At 33.4% G+C, this 12,159-nt stretch overlaps 1 protein-coding gene across 1 annotated transcript in view; it reads left to right on the top strand.

The window, feature by feature from the left end:
- Window positions 1–12,159, top strand: part of LOC143385979 (A-kinase anchor protein 9-like) — a 105,060-nt gene that overhangs the window by 21,863 nt on the left and 71,038 nt on the right. The window contains 6 exon segments of the mRNA XM_077107908.1: window positions 2,578–2,631; window positions 2,997–3,170; window positions 4,112–4,267; window positions 5,042–5,239; window positions 10,166–11,402; window positions 11,405–12,159. Coding sequence (XP_076964023.1) covers window positions 2,578–2,631; window positions 2,997–3,170; window positions 4,112–4,267; window positions 5,042–5,239; window positions 10,166–11,402; window positions 11,405–12,159 — 2,574 coding nt within the window.

The raw sequence follows: 12,159 nt of genomic DNA, 5'->3' as shown, positions 1-12,159 counted from the left end.
TATTCTTTACTCTGAATGTTTAAGCAACTTAGTATATTTCATAAGTCTGAATTTATTGTAGGCTTTTTATAGAAAAAACTATGTTTTTTTAAGAGAGAGAGAGAGAGAGAATGAATATGAATCTTTTTTGTAGATGGACACAACACAATGCCCTTATTTTATTATTATTTTTTAATGTGGTGCTGAGAATCGAACCCAGGTCCTACCCATGCTAGGCAAGCACTCTACCACTGAGCCACAATCCCAGCTTGAAAAACTATGTTCTTAAATTAACATATTACAGTTTTTATTTTTGTTGTTTGAGTGTGGGTGTGTGTTTGTTACTGGGGATTGAACCCAGGGGCTCTCTACCACTGAGCTACATTCCCAGCTGTTCTTATTTGAAACTGACTTGCTAAGTTGCTCAGGCTAGCCTTGTACTTGCAAAACAGAATTATCTCAACTTTATCCATGGTGTGGTTCTCTGAGGACCTGCCTCTGAACATCTGCCAAGAAAATGCTCCAGCAGAGCAAAATCTTGAAAGTCATTCACAAAGACATTTTTAAAATTTGCCTTGAGCTTTTTTCTGAGCTGGCACAAAATAAAGAAAACTACAGGGAAAAAAGTCAGAGGCATTCTCTTAAACTCTCTAAAACCTGGAAGCTCTGAGGACTCCCAATAACTACTGATGCCTTTCTGAGCTGCTTGACTATTATACCTCCCAGTCTGGAGGTGAGATCACTTTTCTGTCAAAAATGTCTGTTGCCTGAAGGAGCCTCAGGTCTCATCACTGATGAGAGCAAAGATCAGATAGCAACTCTGCTTTTGTGGAGTGGAGAAACAGGGCTTTCAGGTTGTATATTGATGAGTATTGTATGCTGTAGCTTGGGGAATTTGGTGGGAAGGCCTGCAACTAACTAAAGATGAAGATGAGAAGAATGAAATGGAGGAGAGTGAGGTGAAGTTTGAGAACTCTTCTGCAAACTTATGAAAAAAATCTTTGATAAGAAGTTGAGAATCTTAGTTATGAAGGTTTTGACAATCCTCCAGTAGGCTGTCTTCAACCTGCTGCATTGTGACTAGCACTCAGGGCTGAACAGCGAACTCAGAGCAGATCATAACAGCCCAGGCACTTCAAGACAACTCTACAATGGGCAACATGATGGCCAGAAAGTACGATGGCGATAGATCCTAACCAACTCATTGTGGGGCATTATAAATATGTTTAAACTGAATTAGAGGAGAACTAACTGAATATTTGCTATAGAGGTATTAGATATAACTATTATACTGGATAAGTAATTTATGTAATACTGATAACATGATATTTGACATGATCATTGATGATATTTACAAATATTCATCTTATTACACTGTTACTTCAAAATAGAAATTTTAGTGTGTACTACAATCAGAATGTGTCATTTCTGAGTCATGAAAAACTAATTGAAATTTAGAAGTATTATAATTTGAAAATTATCACAAGTGACTTTATATCTAGAATTAGTATTCCTACATTCTTGTGGTTTTTCACCAATTACAATAATGTGTTAACAAAAGTTGTTTTTTTGCCTTCCATTTAGCTTTATTTCTCAGAGATTATTCTTAGAATAAAAGTAGAGCAATCAAACTGATTTTTTAAAAGTCTCTTAGTTAGGACCCTCTCCCCCCCTTTTTTTATATTTGGCAGTTGTGGGTATTGGGCCTTGCACATGCTAGGCAGATGCTCTACAACTGGGCTACATCTTCAGTCCTAGTATTTTTACTTTTTAATGTGTCATGGCTCATACAGATTTAATCCTAACATTCTGACTAGACATTCTGACTAGTCTGTCCTACATATTTCAATGTTAACAATTTCATTCTCCTGGGTTCTATTAACATAGAATTGTGAAGGCTTAAGATATGGGCAGGAATGTGGGCAGGAATGAAGTTGATTTTTGTACTCTTAGTGGTAAAAAGGCAATTAAATGATTAATTGATAAGAAATTAATTTCCCACTCCTTAAACCCTATATACATATTCTATCATCCTCCTTTCTCTTACTACAAAATATCTGTTCTACAGACAAGTGGTGATATGTTAAAGAAAGCCCCCACATCTGTCTAGATTGGCATGACTAGCAGTAGTACTATCGCCAGAGGAAAGTTCTTAGGGGAGTGTTCTTTACCTCTTTATTTCCCTTTGCTTGCTTACTAGCCTTTAATAAAATTTATACCAGTAAATGGTTTTATTTGAAAATAAATAAGGCTTAATTTAAAAAATATATTTAGCTAATTTTAAGGAAGCATTTTGTAAAAGAAGATCTAGTAACTTGAAGCTTTTAGTTTTCTTTCTGAAGACTAAATAGGAACTACACTTAGAACTTCAGTTAACTTAAATGAAAGTGTCTTTTGCATTGTAAGAACTTAGATGTTTGAGGAATGATTGGCATTTGATATGCCTCTTAGATACTTCAGTTAAATATAATTACCATATTTGTTTTGCTATTAAGGCATTTTCCCTAGATGTAAAAGATACACAGTTAGTAGAAATATTATTTTTAGGTAAATAAAATTTGGTCTATCATAATATATCAGGAAATTGTTTTTATACAGGTAAATGATTGCTGTAATGTGGTGAAAACAGGAAAGCCTACCAATTTATTAATGGTACAGTATATAAAAGTTCTCATGATACTAATATTTTTTATTATTTAAAACCATTTGACTTACTAACCAAGCTTTCTCCTGTATGTAATTCTTTCTGTATGTGATTTCTAAAAGTTACTAGATCTTCTTTACTGCTTAACAAAACAAAGTTACCTCATTTTTATTATAACATGGAATTGGAACAAAATTTGCAGATATGCTGTTTAGGGGTAATATCACAATAATAGCAAACCAGATTACCATAGAAGTGAACTTCAAAGTGAAGAGTGATGTTTTAAAGTGGATTTTGCTATGGAATTCAATATTCGAATTCCTCTCAGGAATGTTGCTAGTACTGAATTATTAAAAATATTGGATTAATTTAGGAAGAAGAATTTGGTGTCATTGATTCTTATTCTGAACAAGGCGCACACTATAGTGAGACTCACCTAGAGTTGATAGAAAACGAATTAGTTGGAAAATCTGAACACGAGCCCGAAGAACTGAACAGAGAACTGGAAGAAATGAGGGCCACCTATGTGACTGAAGGATTGCTTCAGGTACATTTACCTTCTGTGGCCTTTGTTTGCTACCCACAAAAACAAAAACAGAAAATTTTTTTTTAATATTTATTTTTTTTAGGTGGACACAATATCTTTATTTTACATTTATGTGGTGCTGAGAATCAAACCCAGTGCCTCATGCATGCTAGGTGAGTGCACTACCACTTTAGCCACATCCCCAGCCCTCCAGGAAATCTTAATGATAGTTTATTTATTTAATGAGAATTACAGGTGTTAACTTAAGATTATCTCATTCACGAGAAAAATGGGGTTCATGCACATAGTATTAAGAATCCCATTTTACACCTAGAATTCAACTAATAGAGGTAACATGTATGTTACTTTGTTTATTTAACTTATTAAGATAGAGTAAAATAACTTTAGAGATTTCAGGACAGATGTTTTTCTAATGAGCCTGAAAGAAAATTGTGGTATAAATCATATTTTTTTAAAAAATGATGACTTAAACCCATTAAGAATGTCAGCAAGTCCCTGTAAATATTATCTGCAGTTAGAGTGAGATCTCTTGTATTAAGTAATCAGTTATGAATCAAGATGAAAATGGGATATTAATGAGGATGACAGAATAGATTTCAGTTTCATCCTCTCCAAAAACAAGTTGGTGGTGTTGCCCGGTAACAGATTGGGGGAGCTCCCCAATATAAAGGCATTTGCTTCTAGAATTAGATATATAGAAAAGCCAGAACAAGTGAAAATTTTTTGCATGTGCACATTAATTTCTTTTAGATTGATTTGGAAGTAAAACAAATTTCTTAAAGCTCATAGGTTTCAAATGTGGGAGATAGCATACAAATTGTAAGAATTCCACTAATGTGTTTTGAATCTCATATTTTTAAAAAAGTTGCTTGTAACAATGATAATCAGTTTTATGTAAAATATAAGCCTAGAATGTAATTATTTTCACTGATTTCCTTTAGTTACAAGAATTTGAAGCAGTAGTTAAACAAAGAGATGGTATTATCACACAGCTCACCGCCAATTTACAAGAGGCAAGAAGGGAAAGAAACGAAAGGGTGAGAAAATTTTTAGAGTTGACAGAGCAAAGTCAAAAATTGCAGATTCAATTCCAACAAGTAAGTATTACAAGTAGAACAAGACTTACTCGATTTTTATAATGAATTTTTAATTTTTTTCACTTTCTAGAACAAATCTGTTATAAAGCCATTTGTTTATCCGTACTGGAAAAACTAGTGAATAAGTGTTACATTAATCAAGAATTTAATTTATACTTCTTGGGTAGTTTCTTGCTGTTGTTTTCTTTGTACTTCTTCCCTGTCTCTATTTAAAAATTCTACAAAGTCTTATCAGGTGTATTTTTGCAGAAATTTAACCTGCAGTTACACACTACCTTTTTCCAACCCTGGTATGGTTTTATGTTAATTAGGTTCTCAATTATAACTAGACTGACAACTGGATATATTCCATTTATCTTTAGTTGGAACTATAATCTAATTGCGTTAAACAAAAGGGAGGAATTTAAGGTAAGAATACAGGCTTGTTTATAGAACTTAAGGGCAGAAATACAATCAGAACTCTGAGAGAAATTGGAACTAGAGTTTGAAAAGTCATCAAGAATCCAGGAAGAACTTTCAGTCCGCATTTTTTTTTTGCCTGTCTGCCTGTCTTATTTCTCCTATTTTCTCAGCTTTATTATGTGAAATGTAAATTCTTTGGCTCATTAACCAAAGTGCACATGACCTATCAGCATGTTGACAGCATGGAAACATGTTGACTGAGATAGTAAGCCTATGAAGTGAGCATAGTTTCCAGAGAACCCCTGTGGGCTGAGGGTACAATAAAGTGTCACTTCAAAATTTAATATTTTGAGATTTCTTTCTATTTTCAAGTTACAGGCTAGTGAAACTCTACGAAACAGCACTCACAGTAAGTCAGCTGCAGAGTTACTGCAAGCCAAACAACAGATTCTCACTCATCAACAACAGCTTGAAGAACAAAACCATCTATTAGAAGATTATAAAAAAAAGAAAGAAGACTTCAAAATGCAAATTAATTTCTTACAGGAGAAAATTAAAGTATATGAAATAGTATGTGTATCTTAAGGAAGTCAACCTACTTGTAGAAGCTTTGTAATTAACTTTAAAGTTTTTAATGGAGGTGTTTATCTTTTTTTATGCATATGCACCCAAAATTTCACAATTGAGACAAACTCTTTGAGTATATAAAATAATATATTTCAAAAACATTGAGAATTTCGTAGTAATAGTTTTAAAGATGATACTACTCATTACTCTGCTCCTTAAAAGTGATCTGCCTATGTTAAACTAAAGTCTCAGGAGAATCTATTTTTATAACTAGGATTTTTATCCTTTTTCCTCCAACTAAATGTATTTCTTCTTATTTTAGCCATGATTATAAAATTCTGAAAAAGAAATTTTGTAAATTTAAACTAGAAAAAAATGTGGTTGATTCTTTTTATTCACTTGAGTTATATTCCAGTTTGGGGGAATTATTTAGTCAATAAGTGCTCCTGGTAGGAAATGTATCACATGGATTGTAATCTTTAATCTTAAAAGCAATTCATGCTAGTAGATTCCATTTTTTTGTTTGTTTTTTTGAGAAGTTGAAGTTTAGATGTGATTTGCCTAAAGCTGCCCCATTAACAGGTGCCAGAGTTGAAATTCTGAGCTCCTTGCACTACACTGCACTCTGATCCTTGCCATCTCTGTCCTCTTTTTTGCTCTGTGAGAGCTGAAACAAGGCAGTGTGATCACCGTGTTTGAATGTAGCTGAACATCATTTTACAGTAAGTCAAATTTCTTTCCATCACTCTGTGTGTGTCTACAAATGTCTATGAAAGCAACATTGGTATGGATTTGTGGGTTTCAAATAAATTTGAGCAAGTAGGCAAATACAGAATCTGGGAATAATGAAGATGGAGGATACATATAATACAGCATATTTTATAAACTTAGAAGATTCTGCAGGAAGTTGAGAAATTACCAAGACAAGAATATTGTTTGGATAACAAAAGCCTTAACTAGCACTTATTAAGTACTTACTCTATAACAGGCAGTATTCAAAGCCTCTTACACATATTAATGCATTGAATCATCACTACAACCCCATGAGATAAGGGTACCTTTATCATTTACAAATGATGGTACCAAGACAATGCAAGATGAAGCAAATAATCCAGGTGCAGAAGTGATGTATTGATAGAGCCAGATATCAAAGCTCAGTTATCTGACTCCAGAGACTCCTCTTTGAAAAATAGGAAATATACAAATTAAAATTATGAGAAGGGCATGCTTTTCAACTAAGGTAATTTAAAGATTATGCAAGTGTTTACAGAATACCTATTCTGTAGTAACCCTTGCAAAAGATATATGACGGACCTTAAGATGTCCCCTTTCTTCATTGAACCCATGGAGAGGTGCGGCATGTACACAATTACCACAAAATAAAAAGTAAGTGCAGGTAACAAGTGTTATGAATGTTTTGACGAGGTCTTATTTATGAGGAAAAGATTCAGGGTAGACATCAGCAGGGAGGTAATATTTGAGATAGATCTATAAATTGGAATTGAAAGACCCCAGCCCAGAAACCCCAGGCCCCATTGTGAAACCATCAGGGCGTGTTGCTAACCCACGTAAAGAGAGGTCTCTCTGTTAATCAGTTAAGGGTAGTCTATTGTGAGGGGACAGGATGGTTGAGGAAGAACAGAAAAGCAGATCCCAAGGCATGCCTGAACAAACAGGAACTGATAATGATAAGCAGGAACAGAAAAACCAGAGTGTTAATATGTAACTGTCATGAGGTTTATCCAGGAACATAAAGTGAAAAACAACTTTGCCCTTTAGGTAATCTATATGTTGGGTTCAAAATAACCAATAAGAAACCTGTCACTTCCCACGCGTGCGAAACCTGCCCCATTATCCTATAAAAGACCTGTACCCCAAAGCCCGGTGTGCCAGTTCACCAAAGCTCCTGCTGAGGTTTTGCTGAGCACCCACAGGCGTCTGTGTCTGAATAAACCTCTTGCGTTTGCAGCCAGTGCCTCCTGCGTCTTTCTTGGACAGGGAATCGGTGGGTCTTTCAGAATTATGTGTTATTTATATTTTGTTTACCCATAAATTGGTATAATATATGGAACATAATATATGGAACAGCTATTCAAAACCTATTTGGTAATCAAGAGAATTGTTTATGAATTCATGACAAATAGAGATAGGCAGGATATTCTTTGTGGGGTATGGAGTGGGCATAAAGACCCAAGCTGGAATGTTGAAAATGTATAGGGAGCAAAAAGTAATTTACTTAGAAAGCAATAGGCTTTGGAAGTGTCTTTCTGGAGGGTAAGAGTAGAAAGACAATCGAGGCCTAAGTTGAAAGTGCCCGGATCTAGGATTTTATTATTTCTTATTGTCACTAGGCAGTATAATTTCAGATAATCTAAAATTTATGTAATTCATTTTAGTAATGAAAATAAACTGTTTATTTGAATGTTAGCAATAATACTTTTATTGTTCTTATTATTATATTTTAATTTCTCAGTTTTCAAAAAATTTAATCCCTTTGAGTAGTAGTTCTGTCAGAGCAGCTGAAGTAACTATATTGATAGTCAAAGGCTCATTATCCTAATCCTCCAAACCTCCTGTGTCATAGTAGTCACAAACAGGAAGTATATTATTCCCCACTCTTTCAGGTGTAGTTCTAAAAATAGAGGTTTCCTTGACTGAAGGGCTCTCAGTTTTGTAACATAGAACAAGTGATTTAAAACCATGTAATTTGAAAAAAGCTAAACAAAGAAAACTGTGAATTTGTGGTGTTTAATAGTTGAATGAAGAATTATGGTTATCATATTAGGTGTTGGACAGTGTTGAATTAAGTTATTTTCTTTTATGAGGAGTATTCCTTTCATCTTATAGAAAATCAGGAAATAAAATTATAACAGATTTTTATATCAATGTTAACATTTTTCAAAAATAGTTATTATTTAACAGTTTAGCTAAAATTGACCATCATGAACTGATTTTACTTTTTTAAAAAATTTTTAAGTTGTAGATGGACAAGATATCTTTATGTATTTACTTATTTTTATGTGGTGCTGAGAATTGAACCCAGTGCCTCATGTATGTGAGGCAAACACTCTACCTCTGAGACCCAGCCCCAGTCCTGATTTTACATTTTATATAGGTTCCAAATGATTTATAAATTTCTTTCTAGTATATGAATATATTTGTATAAAGCTCAGTAAAAATAAAATACCTTAATTATTTTATTTTAACCTCAAACACATTCTTGGAGATAGAGGAAATTTATCTTTATTGTACAGATAGAAATACCAGGATTAATAGATTACACTAATTTACTAATGTTGCATTCTAGTGTAGAAATTAAGAAGGCTCAGCACTTGGTAATAACATATGATGTAATTGGAAAAGGAATATGTGACACTCAGACAACAGCTCATAGTCTCACTCAAGAGGCTGCACAAGATAACCTTGGTTTATGTAGTGCAAAATTTGGCCTTTATTTGTTAGGCTCAGAAGTCATATTTTTTTTCTTGAGCTATATCAGAGGTGAATTAGTTTAAGAGGTTAATGTTTAAGTCTAAATATAAGACTGTGAATTTACAATGAGAAATAATTATCACAAACTTGAGATTTTAAGCTCATTGGATTTTATATTCTTTCTATGGACAGATGAATTTTAAAAGCCAGGTAATAATTTAAAAATTTGTTTATTAAGTATTAGATGAAAGGGTGTTGGAGGAATCAGATGTTCAGTGGCATGAGGTTGAGATAACCTGTTACATTCATCTCAGAGTAGTAATGTTCATGTCTGTAGACTAAACTTCTTAAATGCTCCTTGCTGTATCTCCCAACATTGTTTTCTGCATTCAGTATGGTTTTTCGAGAGGGATCAGACTTCTCAAAGGTTGATGGTGCGTTGGTCTTCTTCCAAGAACTATACTCAATTGATCAATGCCTACATTTTCTTATTACATTCATTCAAGGCGCCTAAAAGTCCTGTTTGGCAAGGACTCGTGTCTCCTTAAGATAACTTTACTTCCTTACCTATATTTTCATCAGTTATATGGATTTCACTTATTTCCTTGGCTTTGGGACTATAGCTCTTAACTGTTTAATGAATATGCGTTAATATGTCTTGTCTTAGCCTAATCTCCAGTTCCAAAGATAGGAACTGGGGAAAATTATCTGATGGTCTTTTATCTTTCTGTTTGAACTGTGGGTCTAAGCCCAAGTTGGTATGCTGTAAATATACAGTGGTGGTCTTAGGTGTCACTTGATGTTCAGTCACTTAAGCATTGCATATCCCTAAATTTCTGATTCAACTTAAAACCCCAGGAATAAAGTTAAGGAAGACTTTAAGGAATCCATTTTAGTTCTTGTTGTTCTCATTTTATAGCACTTGTCCATGAAATACCTTCAAATCACTAGAATCCAGGGGAGGACCGGTATTTATTTATTTTTTTGTTTCTTATGAGAATCCAGGGGAGGACCGGTTTTTATATTTTTGTGTCTTCTGAGAGTGTCTAGATAGTATGTAGTACTATAACTAGCCATCAGAAATACTTATATTTAGAATATTGACCAGTTAATAAGAAAAATGAAAATGTGATAGTTTATATAGATATTTTAGTCAGACTGGTTTTTGTTTTGTTTTTCTTTTTTGGTGGTGCTAGAGATCAAACCCAAGGCCTCACACATGCTAGGCAAATTAGATTGCATTTTTAAATTTAAATATTTAATCACAGCAAAATGTAAGAGAAATTTCTTCCCAAGAAGGGTAAAACTGTTATATTGTTTGCTCATATGTACTGTCAGGTAGATAAGTTCTAGGTCTCCTTGTACTGGGAAAAACAGGGGGGGGGGCAGGCCCAACAGTTGCTTTTTATAGAATTTTATAAAAAGGAGACACCCATAAGAAGTTGCCAGAAGCTAAAAATGTCATTCTTATATTTTCATTTTCTTTTCTTTCTAAAGGAACAAGATGAAGTAGAAAAGTCAAATAAAAAAGAATTACAAGAAAAGGAGGCGATCATCCAGGAATTAAATATAAGAATAATAGAAGAATAAAAAAAGAATCTTGAGCTAAAGGATCAAGTCACAGCCACTGAAAAATTAATGAGAGAATTACAAGAACAAATTGCAAGTATGAAATTACAGCTGGCTAATTCTAAGCAAAAGGAAAGACAATGTTCTGAAGAAATAAAACAATTAATGGGTACAGTTGAAGACCTTCAGAAAAGACATCATTACACAAATAGCCAGTTTGAATCTGATGTGGTACAGAAAATGGTGGAACAAGAAATGCAGAAAAGATTAGAACAACTCTGAGCAGAGATGGATGAAATGTATGGGCAACAGATAGTACAGATGAAACAAGAGTTAATAAAGCAACACATGTCACAGATAGAGGAACTTAAAGCACAACATAAGGAAGAAATTGAGAGTGTTTTAAAATCACATTTAAATATTACAATTAACGAAGATCAAATAAAGTTAATGAACGTGGCAATAAATGAACTGAATATGAAATTACAAGATACTAATGTGCAAAAGGAAAAACTCCAAGAAGAACTAGGAATAATTTCAGGAGAAAAATCTACTCTGCAGAGACAACTTGATGACCTCTTTGAAGAATTGAACTTTTTAAGGGATCAAATTCAGAGAGCTGAACAAGAAAGTCAACTGAATGAAGCACATAAGTCCCTTAGTACAGTGGAAGCTTTAAAAGCTGAGATTGTTCTGGCATGTGAATCTAGGAAAGAACTAAATTTAAAACATGAAGCAGAAGTTACAGATTACAAGATAAAACTTGAAATGTTGGAAAAAGAAAAAAATACTGCATTAGACAGAATGACTGAATCACAAGAAGCTGAATTAGAGAGGCTGAGAACACAGCTCCTATTTAGTCATGAAGAAGAACTTTTGAAACTAAAAGATGATTTAGAAGTTGAACATCGAATAAATATTGAAAAACTTAAAGATAGCTTAGGCATTCACTATAAACAGAAGATAGATGGCTTACAAAATGAAATGAGTCAAAAGATGGAAACAATTCAATTTGAAAAAGATAATTTGATAACTAAGCAGAATCAGTTGGTTTTGGAAATTTCAAAACTAAAAGATTTACAGAAGTCCATCATGGATTCAAAATCAGAAGAAATGACCTTTCAGATGCATGAACTCCAAAAGGAAATCGAAATATTAAGACAAGAAAAAAAGAAAAAGGTACGCTTGAACAAGAAGTTCAGGAATTACAACTTAAAATTGAATTATTGGAGAAACAAATAAAGGAAAAAGAGGATGACCTTAAAGAAAAATTTTCACAACTTGAAGCAGAAAATAACATTCTTAAAAATGAGAAAAAAGCTTTTGAGGACATGTTGAAAATTTATGTTCCTGCTGAACAAGAAGAAAAATTGATTTTCATTGACTCCAGCAAGTCCATATCGAAAGACTGCAGCTGGCAAAAAGAAATGGAAATGCTTACAAAAGAGAATGAGGCCCTCAAGCAACAGTGTATTCAGCTAAATGAAGAAATTGGAAAGCAAAGAAGTACATTTTCATTTGCTGAAAAAAATTTTGAAGCTAACTATCAAGAGTTACAGGAGGAGTATACTTGCCTTCTCAAGGTAAAAGATGATTTAGAAGACAGTAAAAACAAACAAGAATTAGAGTATAAAAGTAAACTTAAAGCACTTAATGGAGAGCTTCATTTACAAAGAATAAATCCAGCTACAATCAAAGTGAAAAGTGCCATGCTTGATACTGACAAAGCTTTTGTCGCAGAGCCATTAGAAATCTGTGAAGTTGTTGAGAAAGATACAACAGAACTTATGGAAAAACTTGAGATAACCAAGTGAGAAAAGCTAGAATTGTCAGAGAAACTGTCTGATCTCTCTGAACAATTAAAACAGAAACATGGTGAGGTTAATTTTTTCAGTGAAGAAGTCAAATCTTTAAAGCAAGAA

Source organism: Callospermophilus lateralis (genome assembly GCF_048772815.1).
Source record: "Callospermophilus lateralis isolate mCalLat2 chromosome 11 unlocalized genomic scaffold, mCalLat2.hap1 SUPER_11_unloc_3, whole genome shotgun sequence".
NCBI lineage: Eukaryota > Metazoa > Chordata > Mammalia > Rodentia > Sciuridae > Callospermophilus > Callospermophilus lateralis.
Note: the sequence above shows the minus strand (reverse complement) of the source record. Positions and strands in the feature narration are given on the sequence as shown.